General features: G+C 33.2%; 2 protein-coding genes and 1 long non-coding RNA gene across 4 annotated transcripts; 2 read left to right on the top strand and 1 right to left on the bottom strand.

Moving 5' to 3' along the window:
- Positions 1-741: 741 nt before the first annotated feature.
- On the top strand, positions 742-6,579 carry LOC101208688 (peptidyl-prolyl cis-trans isomerase CYP40). 2 transcript variants are annotated; one of them, XM_004136945.3, is made up of 9 exons: positions 746-1,342; positions 2,026-2,526; positions 2,718-2,805; positions 2,949-3,001; positions 4,330-4,434; positions 4,964-5,039; positions 5,862-5,899; positions 5,973-6,036; positions 6,143-6,579. In XM_004136945.3, exons 1-8 carry the CDS (start codon positions 1,172-1,174, stop codon positions 6,024-6,026), a joined length of 1,086 nt encoding a protein of 361 aa, XP_004136993.1. In that variant the 5' UTR covers positions 746-1,171; the 3' UTR covers positions 6,027-6,036; positions 6,143-6,579. The 2 variants fall into 2 exon arrangements, 1 of the variants encoding a protein (XP_004136993.1); XR_004218362.1 differs by lacking the exons at positions 2,949-3,001; positions 5,862-5,899; positions 5,973-6,036; positions 6,143-6,579 and having other exon boundaries at positions 742-1,342; positions 4,964-4,983.
- Positions 6,580-7,964: 1,385 nt separating this feature from the next.
- LOC101208447 (armadillo repeat-containing protein 6) lies at positions 7,965-12,926 on the bottom strand. Its single transcript, XM_004136944.3, has 8 exons — positions 12,646-12,926; positions 12,272-12,577; positions 11,788-12,071; positions 11,349-11,477; positions 10,240-10,362; positions 9,244-9,351; positions 8,505-8,683; positions 7,965-8,397 (listed from the first exon to the last, which is right to left on the bottom strand). Exons 1-8 carry the CDS (start codon positions 12,791-12,793, stop codon positions 8,277-8,279), a joined length of 1,398 nt encoding a protein of 465 aa, XP_004136992.1. The 5' UTR covers positions 12,794-12,926; the 3' UTR covers positions 7,965-8,276.
- On the top strand, positions 8,680-9,340 carry LOC116404970. Its single transcript, XR_004217989.1, has 2 exons — positions 8,680-8,821; positions 9,001-9,340. It is a non-coding gene; the product is annotated as an uncharacterized LOC116404970 (long non-coding RNA).
- Positions 12,927-13,100: the final 174 nt, after the last annotated feature.

Raw genomic sequence — 13,100 nt, 5'->3', positions numbered from 1 at the left:
AAGTATTAAATTTAATTTAAGCTTTGTAATGAAAGTATGAATCCAATTTGGTGCACGCACGTGGTTCATGTGTTGATTCATGTGTTGTAATAAACGTAGAGGTGTGGAGATTTGCATTCAAGACTTTTTATCCATTGATACATATAGGTCTCTTATGTTGGCAATTTCAAGATTTTTGCTTCGATATATACACCACTTAATTAATCATTATTTGATAGTTAAAGACATTTTTAATTTTCTTTCCAAGGTTAAACTTAACCTTCTAAAATTAAATTTGTACAAAATTATATTTTTTCTACTTTATTATTTCTTACATCAGAAAAGGTTGAATTATAGAATGGGAGCTATCTACCGCACGCATGAATATTCTAATGCATCCTATCTTCAAATCACATTGAATAATGTAATTTCTAAGGCTTTCTTCAAAGACTGAACAATAATTTTATAAATGATTTTAATCAAAGTGATCTTTTAATACTTTAATGTCAACTCAAAGGGACAAAATAACTCTAATTACATTAATCTATATAAAGCTTGGGTGTAAGATAGAGTTTAAATTGATACAAACTGAAATTGATTTATCATCATTATTTAATACAAGTTGTGATATAAAGATTGAACCATTCAAATGGCTCTTAAGTATTACTAAGATTTGAGGAACTTAAAATTAGCAATTTTTATCAGAAAAGTTTAAGTTAAAAGATAGAAAAGAACAGAGAGATGAATTGAGTTAGGTGGAAGACATGGTGACGAAAGGGAACAATGAGGATCGACAATGAAAATTGGAGTGGCCCATCGCCATATCTTCTGAAACTGAACAATCAACTGTTCCTTCAACCTTCCCTTCCATCTTTTTCTTTTTTTTTTCCCTTTCCATTTCATTGCCCTAAACCCCACTTACTTAAACCAACTCTATCCACTCTTTTTTTTTTTTCAAAATTTTCAACACTGACACAGTCCCACCACAAAGAAAGAGAAAGAGAGTGACAGATTTCCAAATAAATAGTGGCCGGCCTTTTTAGGGTTCATCGATTTTTGTCTTCATTTTCACGTTCTCCCAGATTCACCCATTCTGTTTTCACTCTGTTTTGAACCCCTTGGAACACTCTAGAAACTCGTTTTACATACTGGGTCAAGCTAGTTGAGCCTTAAGATTCAAAGTTTGAAGGAAATGGGTAGGATCCGTTGCTTTTTGGATATTAGTATTGGAGGTGATCTGGAGGGAAGAATTGTTGTGGAGCTTTATGATGATGTGGTGCCTAAAACAGCTGAGAATTTCAGGGCTCTTTGCACTGGCGAGAAGGGTATTGGTCCCCATACCGGCGTTCCCCTTCATTTTAAGGTCATTGTTCTTTATATCGATGGTGTTTTGAACTTCGTATATGCATAATACAAACTGGGTTTCTTTGTATTTATGTATATAGCTTTTTTTTTTCTCTTTCCTTTTTTGTACGACTTGTTTGTTTTAGTAAGACGTTGGATTTCTTTTCCTTTCTGAGTGTCAGTGGAATGATGATGTCTTTGTTATTGATCAGTAAATAAACAGTCGCGTTCTTCTACTTACTTGATGATATTTTAACTGTTATTGCTTGGTTGTTTCGATTGTGGTAGCAATGGGTTCCTTAAGGATTTGGATTGAGTTTTTTTTTTTTTTTATATATATATATATAAATAGGGGTCTCCAAAATTTGGAGTTTTGTTTCTTCTTTCTTTTGTTTTCTCTTCTTTGAAAGCAGAGGACTTTACTCGAGGTCTCCTATTAGTTGTGTTTTTGTTGATTAAAAATGTTAATAATAGACATTTGACAAGGGCTTTGTTTTGGCTGTGGGCTTTGTAATATTCTTTTATGTTTTTTCATTTTGATTATCTTTTGGAACTTTTCCGTGAAGTAATGAAAAGGGTCTTAAGTAATGACTGCACCTTTTCACTATTGAAGCAAAGTGTGTCACTTGTTTGTTTAGAATTTATTACCATGATCTGGGTATATGGATGCTTATGTGTTTATTTGAATTTTGAATTGTTCAGGGGTCATGTTTCCACCGTGTTATAAAAGGATTCATGGTACAAGGTGGAGATATTTCTGCTGGAGATGGTACTGGTGGAGAGTCTATATATGGCGAGAAATTCGATGACGAAAATTTTGAGGTAAAACATGAAAGGAAAGGAATGTTATCTATGGCTAATTCTGGTCCCAACTCCAATGGCTCCCAATTTTTTATCACAACTACTCGCACTCCTCATTTGGATGGGAAACATGTAGTATTTGGGAAGGTTCTGAAAGGAATGGGTGTTGTTCGTTCAATTGAGCATGTTACAACTGGTGAAAATGCCTGTCCTATTGCTGAAGTCATTATTTCGGATTGTGGAGAAATTCCTGAGGGAGCAGATGATGGAATTTCAAACTTTTTCAATGATGGGGATACGTTTCCTGATTGGCCAACTGACCTAGAACAGAGCTCTGATGATCTTGAATGGTGGGTGAAGGCAGTTGATTCTGTGAAGGTTTTTGGCAATGAGCATTACAAGGTATTGACACTAGATTCCATCTGACGTTAATGTTCCCTTTTTCTTTTTAATTTTGAAAAAAAACTGCTGTATAGAATTTTGTCCTTTGTACTAATGGGAAAGAAGAATATCCTTGGGTTCAGATTTTTCGTTAGCTTATCATTAAAACCTAGTGATAGATTTCCTTTTACTCCCATAACGTCTCCTTACAGAAGCAAGACTACAAGATGGCTCTCAGAAAGTATCGAAAGGCTTTACGCTACCTTGATATCTGCTGGGAAAAAGAAGGAATTGATGAAGGTACATCTTTCCTTTGACATAAATGGTACTTGGTAGTATCATGAAACTAGAGGATATTTTACTATGAATATCTTAAGTATAAATGACTGCACTGACTCCCCCCTCCCCTCAATTTCTCCTCGTCTTTTCCTTTGAGTCTGCAGAGAAGAGTTCATATCTTAGAAAAACTAAATCACAGATATTCACAAACAGTTCGGTAAGTGTCCTAGTTAATGTATTTCTTTTTCTTTGTTGAGTTATTTGTGGAATTTCAGTACTTCTAAAATATGTTGATAAACTTATTTGATAGTCGTTTGAGAGGTGGTGATCCATGCATCTATCCCCATCTCCACCAAGTTTTCCATTTGTCCTTTGTTCTTTTATTGTTTTACCTTTTTCTAGGCCCTAGCATCAATTCAAATTTGCTTCTCCGAACATTTAGTAAACAATATCAATTGTGTTTCTCAACCCAAACTAATTGAAGTGAATGTAATACTTCGAAACCTTATTCCCATTTTCTCATTTTTTTGGTTGGACTGATTGTCATTTCAATTCTTCACCAAACATATCCCTTGTTTCTAAAAGTTGCCTATGACTGAATGAAAAAAGACAGCAGTTTGCATATGCAAACACGACACCAGATTAAAGCCCTGTTGGTTTGCATGACAGTAAGAAACATATTTTTCTGTTAGTGAGAAATTGAGCTCTCATTGAGAAAGAGAGATAAATGAGCAACTTCAAAAAAAAATTTGTGAATGAAGTTTGCTAAAATAAAATACATAATGTGGTCTTCTACAACGATACTAAAACCATGTAAATTTGCCTTGAAATGTGAACTATAAACTGTGGTTGGAATTTTTCAATATTTTTACTGTAGAATATTCTGGTTCTAACAGATTTTAGCACATATAAATGAATTACAAAATGTACATAATTAAATGTCCCTGAAATAGGAAATTTATTAATTTAGACAAGTGCTAAATGGTTGTGTTGGAACCTTTGAGGAAAGCCTAGTTCACAGAAGGGAGATACTTAGGTGAAGAACGGTCTTAAATAATGCCATCAAACAATCAAGAATCTTTGGATGCTCCTTAGCTACGATGGGCATATATTTCAGATTTCTTGCAATGATGCATCACTCTTTCAGCTCGATGGTTATATGTTCCAGTGAACTGTACACCTTTTTTAACACTTAAGTCTTTCTTACTTAGTTTTCAATTGGAAATATCTATTGTAATCACCTTTTGCCGTTTATTTCATCTAAAGCCTAAAGCCTAAATCTCTCTTTTCTGAAAAAAATTATATGTGCTGATGTACTATGCTTTGCACATTATCTTTTTAAGAATTATTTAGTTGGAGTGGCAATCATCCTTCTTAATTGTATGGAGGTTGTCCTTGCTTGCAGTGGTCGATCCATTTTCACTGTCATTAATTACCACCTAACTAATAAGTAATAAGTGATTCTGTTATTCCTTTTGAATTTTTCAGCAGATTTTACTTAACTATTGGCAGTCTAATGATCACCTGGTTATTTTGTTGATGTAGGCTTGTAAATTAAAGTTAGGGGATCTAAAAGGAGCATTGTTAGACACTGATTTTGCAATGCGTGATGGAGACGACAATGTCAAGGCTTTGTTTCGCCAAGGTCAGGTTGGTATTTCTTGTGGAAAGGATGGTGATGTCTCAAAGGGTTGGATGGAGCTCTGCCTTCCAGGATAATATTAGATTCTTTGTCATTTTCTCTTTTAATTTCTTTAGGTTGTGTTAATTCACAATTTTTCTTTTCAATTTTATCTAAGTCATTTGGATAATTAAGGAGGGTTCTATTTTGGTTTTTCTTACACTTCTCCATGGTTTCTTCTATAAAATAATTTTATAACTTTGCATAGATTCCTAACAATTAAATGGATTTGACATTGACCGTTGTCTCGTGAGATTAGTTAGTGTTCGTAAGTATCCTCATACATTCATTGATTTAGAAACGGATGCTAAGGAAATTAGCTTATAAGCTACTACAAGTCAATTTATTTGCAAGTCAGCCTTTTTCTTCTCTTTTGCTTCATGGTTTCCCATTTTTTGTATTCACAATTCTGTGTATTAGCCTCCTTTACATGCTTACTTGCAAATGCACCCCCTTATTTCTGTAGCTAACTGATTATGGTAATCATTTCACATCCAGGCACACATGGCTCTTAATGACATTGATTCTGCTGTTGAAAGCTTCAAGAAGGCATCAGATTTGGAGCCAAATGATGGTAATGGTTTTTTTTATTAGACTGTAGTAGATATTTCAAAGTACTTTGTATTATATATCTAGATTCTTGTGGATGAAATGATTGGATGTAGAAGATAGGTGTTTAGAATTTGAAAACCAATCACCTAAAATCTCACTGGAGTGCATCGGTATTCATTTGCTTCTCTGTTGTCTGAAATTTGAGATGCCATTTTCTTATTAATGCATGTTGTGGAGAAATCGGAGTGACAATGTTGTCAAACTCTGGGAGAGATCCCAACTTAAAACCAAGAGGGGGTTGGCTACTTCCTCTCATTATTATTGGAGTATTGCCATGAAATGTTGTCTAGATCACCACAGACCCATTTTCTTGGTCTTGAGAAGAAAGATCTTCATTTAGAATTTCGAGAGAAGAACAAAAATTGAGACCTGGAAGAAAATCGTTCTAAGTCACTGCCACCCCCCATTTTATTGTAACTTTTGAAACCTTAATGAAAGGTTAAGAATAGTATTGTAATTTGTGAAAGGGTATAGGTATTTTTTAAAACTAAATGCAAAGTTCAGGACTATTTTTGTATAGTTTAATCTTTTATTGTAGGAAAGCGTTGTATCTTGAAATTAATTCATCAACTTACTAAGGGAAAAAAGAAAAAGTTTGTTTCTGGACATGAGTTTTACTTTTTTTCGTACTGATGTCTATATACTTACCATGGGAATAGTGCAATTCTTCTTTGTGCTAGCCGTGTATTTACCTCACTCCATAGCTATCCATATTCAACTTGTGTACTATATATCCTTTTGTTTCTGGAACTTGATAATCGCTTTCTACTATTTCGAGTTTCAGCTGCCATAAAGAAAGAGCTTGCTGCCGCGAGGAAAAAGGTAATCAAAGTAAATTCTTTATGTTGAAACGACACATGTTGTTAACGGATGGGTTTGTGTTGTATGGATGCAGATTGCTGACAGACGTAATCAAGAAAGAAAGGCATATAGCAAAATGTTCCAGTAGCCCTTGATTGGTAAGTTGTGGGGTTCTTCACATTATTGTATGGAAACGATCTTTGTTTGTTCATTCTGTCAGGTTCCATGGCTGATAGTCTACTTTTTCTTTTCTTTGTAATCAAGGCTTATGGAGTAGAGAGCTAGATTCCATACATGATGAGTTTCATCTGCACGAAAGCGATCGACATCTGACGACAGGGGTTACCGGTAACTATGTGCTTTAAACGGGAAGATGTTAAAAGTAATGTACTAAGGCTGGATGAAACTCTCCATTCAAACAATTTTGCCAAGAAGAAAAACCTATGAGGTTTTAGAAAAATATACATTATTTCTCTTTTTTTTTTTCCTCTCTTAAAATTTCTATGGAATTCTGGAGAGTTTTATGGTGTTTATGTTTCAGGATTTTTAGGTTTTGCCTTTTTGTTTCTAAAAGTAGTTTTGGGGTCTATTTGTTTTTATTGGGTTTTTTTCATGGTTGCACTCCCTTTTTTCAAACAAAATATTGTGGTTTGTTTTACATATATTTTTCTAATCCAGGATATTATCTCTTAGATACTAAAGTTCTCTTTTTTCTAATGTTCCCTAAGTTGATTTTCAAATATAGATTAACTGAAGCCGTGTTTTCAACTATTTGAAAAACAAAAACATAGCAAAATTTGTTCAAACTTCTTACAAGTTAATTTATGTTTTTTGGTTATAGTTTTTTTTCTTTTTATTATTACTTTTTACAAGTTAATTGATGTTTTTTGGTAATAGTTTTTTTTTAATTATTATTATTTATAACAATATTTTTTCAAAATGTTTACAAATTTAACAAAATATCATGATGCCACGTGTATATATGTATATCACTATAGTACTATCTATATATTTGTGTTTATGTAGATGACAAAAGTTGTTCAAATTTTTTAGATTATATTAATATTAGATATTGATAGTTACTTATAAACTTCTATCATCGGGAGAAATAGTTAGAAGTTTGGTTAGATAAAAGTCTATTGGTGACATAGAAATAAGTTTATTAGTGTCTATCGTTGATTGAATGTATAATTTTACTATGTTTTGTAAATATTTTGATTTATTTTGTTGTTATTGAAAATGAATGTTCTAACTACTAAAGTTTTGTTATATAGGGGTAAATATGTAATTATATCACTTATCGTATTATTTAAAATATATATGGTACCTATGCATCATTTTTTATATAATTATATCACTATACAATATATACTATATATTGTTCTATTCAAATATATACGAGTATGTGTTCTATTTAACTGGAAATTAGTTTATGGTGCCGTAAGAATGTAATATACTGATTATAAACTAGAAATTAGTAAAGTATGTAGTATATATGAGAAGATTATAAACTAGAAATTTAGTGAAGTACGTAGTATATTTGAGAAGCAATGCAAATCAGAAAGAAAATACATTATATATATACTTCAATAATAGTAAATTTTCTCAATTAGAAAACTTTACGGAAAAATCTCTCATATTATAATTCACAATTTCATAAGAAAAATTAAAAATTTAAAGCAAATATACTCAAAATTTGAAAGGGATAAACAAAACAAGAAAGAAGACGGAGAGAGATATTAGAAGAAAGTTTGACTAAAATCACAAGAAAAGTAATTACGAAAAATCTTGATTAGAATCTTAATTGATGATATACTACATTTCCATGGATTAGTATAAATAATAAATGTGAAATAAAACATTGATGATAATAAATATATATTGAAAAAATAAATAATATTTAAAATTAACGTGAAGAAAAGTAAAAATAGTCAAATAAATAAGATTTTAAGACATTTTAAAAATGAGGTGTTTCTCTAATTTATTTCATACAATGTTGTTTCATTTCATAGAATGTCAAGATGTGGATTAAAAAATTTGTATATAAATTCAAAATATTCAAAGGTAAAAAAAGAGGAGGGTAATATGATTGTCTCAACCAATAAATAATAATTGTTAAAATCTATAAAACAGGAACAAGAAAAATTGAAACGTGTTTCTTCATGGTCACAAAATATAGAGTTTAGGGTTCTTGTAACTACATGATTTCTACACTCATCAGCCAACCTAAGTTTGATGAATTAATATCGGCTACGTGGGAATGACTTCTCCCACTCCCCATCAAAACTCACACTAAAAATGAAGCAGAGATAACCCAAAAAAGAAGAATGCAACGTTGCACAAATGATTGCGAGCTTAAAAAAAACATGTGAAAGGAAATCAACCAAGCTCTCAACGGCTACAGATAATTGTCAAGCCCCAAGTCCCTTAATGCATCACTTGCAGCATCTTTGCAGCTTTCATGGTTTTGCTTCGCTTTTCGAATGTATTTCTCGATTCCGGTTTTGAGCAAAAGAGCTCTGAATAATACAGGATGCAGTTGATAAGTAACTATTGACATCAATGGAGAATAGTTTGGGACTTACAGTCCTAGCTAACTTCAAAGAGGAATAGCTTGAAAGCACACCTGTTTTCTGGGTTCCTGACTACAAGATTTCGTATCATGTTACAGGAATTCCTTTGCATTTGTTGAGCTGAAGGGAACTTCTGCATAGCTTGAATGGCAAGATCTCCAGCTCCAGCTTCAATTGCCTGTGTTGCATTTTCTGGAGATCTCAACGTAAGCACTGATACAACGGCCATTACCTGTACCAAAAATTAAAAACTGAGACTGAAATTGTATCTTGTTGTAGATACCGTATTATCAAAATTAAACACAAGTGTTTAACACGTGACGTGTTGGGGTGGGGATTCACATTTCACGCATACCAATACCATAATCAGGTTAGCTTTGAACTGTACTTTTATAATAATACATTAGAGGCTACACTGAGAAGAAAGAGGGGAGTGTTTAGAGTAATAAATTTATTTTGAGTTTTTCAAAATCTACTACAGAAAATGTCCTTAAATCCTAATTTCAACAATATGTGCTGATTGTGATGTGTATCTTTGGTTGCTTCCAGTATCAAAGCTAATATGCTGATCCAAAAGAAGAAAGTAAAATAAAGTAAAATCTAAAGGGGATGCTGGATATTATGCCAAGCAAAAGAAAACATGTTTCTATAATATGTTTTCCTTTGTGCATGAAGCGATGTATGGAGATGGGTGCAACATGGGCTGGCTGTAGTCAAGTATCACTCAATCTAAACCAACAAAGTTAAAGAAACTGAAAGTTTCACTAACGCCAATAACATTTCACGCTTTACCTCCTGCAGAACAGATGGATCATCACTAAATCTGGATGAAAGCTTTATTAGTTTATTCAATCCTTTCTTTTCAATAATAGCACTCTTGTTAGCGTCACTTCCTGCCAACTGATTCAATAAAAGAAATGAGACGAAAACCAACATAGAAAGTAATTTAGAAAATAGGAAACTAGCAGATTAAAATCGTTCCTCACCACAAAAATGCTGCTATTATTTATAACAAGCTTATTTACAATTCCCTTTAGAAAATAAACAAAACTACCTTTCCTAGCTCCAATTACACCTAATTATTTATTGGATTTATCAGCTTTGGTATCTTGAGGACCACAGACTAATTTTCCTACTAAATTCTAAAACCAAGTACTTTTCTCTTCTGCAGAAAGAAAATGAGAGAGAGAGAGAGAGAGAGAGAGAGAGTTTACAAATTTAGTCCTTTTTTTGTTTGAGAAAATGACTTAAGACAACGCTTGCTCTCAAATCTATTCCAGTTTAATTCTTTTTAGAAAGTAGTCCTTCAGTAACAGAGCACAAAAGAAGATAGACTTAGCACGAAAGCAGTGTTTGCTGATGTTGGTGGAGTGGGCTATATGTTTGGGACTCCAATTATAGTAGTTAGCTTTCCAACTATTATAATCCACACTTAACTACGATATTATTTATTTTAAATTATACTTTTTTATGGTGTTTACTATTTCCTTTTTTTAATGAAAAACATGAGTTTACTATTTCCTAACCATCCTCATTTTCTCTCTTTGTTACTGTATTTACTATTTTTTAACCATATTAAAATAGTTTATATCTCAAACACAAATTATTATAATTAAACTAAAATAGACTGTACCACAAACACATACTATCATAATTTACGAACGTCAATGATCACCAGCTATAATAACCAATTTAACACCACAAACACCTCTGAATAATTCAGCATTACTGCTAAATTCAATGAATTGGAAACTGGCAACTCCACAAAACACGATTTTGGCTTCATACCTTTGATAACAGAGAACAGCAAACTTTAGCTACCATTTTATTGCCTTGATCACCACTGTCGTCAATGCATCTCAGAACTGCATCAATACCACCATTTTCAGCTATGGATTTACAAATTTCATCCTGCATTTCATGAATAGCAATTGAACGGGAAAAAACAGAACGCTATCAGAAAAAAACTAATATATCATTTTTCTGGTCAGTGATAATATATCTGGGAGACTAGAGATGTGCAGAGGAGGCAGAGTCTAAGGTGGGTGAACACGTTACAAGTTAGTCTTGTGCTAACACCCAATTTGACATACAAGAACTAGACAGTAAAAAAAGTTGAAATAATGAAGAAGACAGTCCACCACCAACATTATGCAACACAGATCAAGACATTTCGTCACTTACATTTGATATCTTAGTCTGTTTTATTTAAAAATCAAACTTTCATTAAACAAATAAAATATACAATGGTGTACGGAAAAGAGCCCACTAAAAAAGAAAACAACCTACTCCAAGCAAGCAAAATAAAACCCAATGAAATTACAAAAACATTTCACCGCTGAAGTCCATTGAGAAACGTTGATCTAGAAAGGAACTAAACTCCACTCAAGCGTTCTAAAACTCTCTCCCCAAAGCCCCCACGATACAGCACAAACCCACCCCGCTTGATGTTTCACATGATAAGCTTCTGATAGTTATGAGTTTAGTCAAAGAAAGAAAAAGCAACATATTCTATCTGAGTATCACAACATAGTGATAAACTGATAATTCAAGAAGATTAGCTATCAAAATGTCTGCTAAAATGATGAAAGATTTTTTCATATACATCACCAACAAGACTTTAAAGATCATAAGTATGGTCAAATGATTCCAGCTGCATGATTTTCTCTTAAATTTACACCGATGAGAATAATAATTATAGAACAAATTAATACTCGTTCTTATATTTTCTGTGAAGACAGATCTTTTCTAATCAAGTTAAACTGATGAGAAATCAACAGAAGAGGTCTAATAATAATTATACCAACTACTTGTTCTTATGTGCGTTATGAAAGAGAATTTTTTCTTTCAATAAAAAGATATACCTTTTTACTTTCCAACCAAATTTAAAAACTTACATTAACAGAAACAGCCCTTAAAGCAATGCACGCAGAAACCAGACCCGATGAGTTAAGTCCTTCATGTAGTGAGTCGACAAGAGCATTAGCAATTCCAATTTTTGCAAATCTTCGGGCATAACCGTAAACCTGAAGTTTCAAATGACACCCAAGACCAAGGAGGATCAATTAGTTGTTTTAAAAACTTCTTACTTCTGGAGGTGGGGGCAAATTGAGTCAGGTTGTATTATATTTTCAGTGACATGTTGACATTTCTATCCATAATTCTACAGTTTCATGATTTCAAAATTGAAAATGAGGGGTGACTCAAAATTTCAAAAATATCATAAAAATATTTGCTAAATATAAAAAAAGTAATAAGACCCAACATTTCTATCAACATACAGATTATCATCGTCCATAAGGTGGGGTGGTAATGTAAAAGAATAAGACCACTTACTTGAGAGGCAACTACACGATGATCATCGGCTGTCAGCAGAACCCGAATAGCATCATATAAGCTATTGATGCAGTCTCCTCTATACGTACTCAGAGTTTGCAAAATAAGCTCATCAATATTCATCTCCATGAATACTTCTTTAACAACCTCATTAGCAGTCGCAGCCGCAGCAACAACAGCAAAGCCACCATATAAGATATTTACATTTTGCTTTCCACTATTTAGAATGTCCATAACGATTCTGGGTCCATTGCTGTTACGAAATATTTCAGTACTATGTAAATCTGCAATCATATCAAGATTTCAGGCATTAAATGTGAATATTCCAAACAAATTCATAGGATTGTATGATGAGAGACCTAATAATGTAAAGCTACACTAAGTTAATTATCGAGAAAATCATTTTAGATTTGCAAACAGTTGCTTGTTTTTCGTGTGTTTACTTTCCAATTTCCATAATTGTATAATCAATCGTACACAGTACCTTGAAGCAATAACACCATTGTCTTAAGAGAAGAAACAACAGCAGGCTCGCAATCACTTGGAATCTTATAGCAGAGAGAGCAGAGCAATTCTAATCCCCCATTTCTTAATGCAATCGACGCATTTCCGGATTCTTGAGTCGAGCCACACAGGTCCGAAATTCTATCAAATAAAACCACGATCTCGTCAACAAACTGGTCACTGATTTTATCCTTCGAATCACCGTCCAATTGTTTCAGCCTCTCCAAGCTCTGTATCAAAGGGTTATCTCTCGCACTACCCTCTCCAGGAACACATCTCACAATGCCTGCATACAGAAAGAACCAACAATCAGAAAGTGAAAATAATGATTAGAGATGAAGCTCCACAAATCACCTGAGAGATCAACGCCTTGGAGAGTTAAGGTTTCGATTGCATCCTGCAGAGCTTCAGTCGGATCCATCCCCAGGTCCTCCACATTCTCTCGTACCACCTCGTCGAATGCTTCTTGAGAGATGGTGCGGAGGGTTTTGGGTGGGCCCATCTCCGCAGTGAAGAACGGTGAGGTTCGTAGCAGAAGAAAGAGAACTTTAGTGCCGACCGGCCGAAGGGGGAAGCCAGTGGCTGGTGAACCGGGAAACCAATTTCTACTTAGATTCGTCCCGGAATTTGAATGTCTGCCCGATGATTTATCAATTTTTATTTATAAAAATTAATTTTTAATATACCAAAATTAACTTCACATATTTACCAATATAACAAAATGTTGAGAGAATAATTTTTTTTTAACTATTATTTTAATTATAAAAGAAAAAAAACCTCTTTTTCTTTTTATTTCATTTTAGTTTCCT

Source organism: Cucumis sativus, chromosome 7 (assembly GCF_000004075.3).
Source record: "Cucumis sativus cultivar 9930 chromosome 7, Cucumber_9930_V3, whole genome shotgun sequence".
Lineage (NCBI taxonomy): Eukaryota > Viridiplantae > Streptophyta > Magnoliopsida > Cucurbitales > Cucurbitaceae > Cucumis > Cucumis sativus.
This window is presented reverse-complemented; position numbering and strand designations above follow the sequence as displayed.

What these genes read in the sequence shown, in the direction of transcription:
- LOC101208447 (XM_004136944.3), bottom strand. Translation starts at nt 12,793, where the DNA reads ATGGGCCCACCCAAAACCCTCCGCACCATCTCTCAAGAAGCATTCGAC. An exon ending in CCAAGGCGTTGATCTCTCAG is followed by an intron (nt 12,578 to 12,645) that starts GTGATTTGTGGA and finishes TTCTGTATGCAG; the next exon opens with GCATTGTGAGATGTGTTCCT. An exon ending in ATCCATCTGTTCTGCAGGAG is followed by an intron (nt 8,684 to 9,243) that starts GTAAAGCGTGAA and finishes TTTTTGGTACAG; the next exon opens with GTAATGGCCGTTGTATCAGT.
- LOC101208688 (XM_004136945.3), top strand. Translation starts at nt 1,172, where the DNA reads ATGGGTAGGATCCGTTGCTTTTTGGATATTAGTATTGGAGGTGATCTG. An exon ending in TTGGCAATGAGCATTACAAG is followed by an intron (nt 2,527 to 2,717) that starts GTATTGACACTA and finishes GTCTCCTTACAG; the next exon opens with AAGCAAGACTACAAGATGGC. An exon ending in AGATATTCACAAACAGTTCG is followed by an intron (nt 3,002 to 4,329) that starts GTAAGTGTCCTA and finishes TTGTTGATGTAG; the next exon opens with GCTTGTAAATTAAAGTTAGG.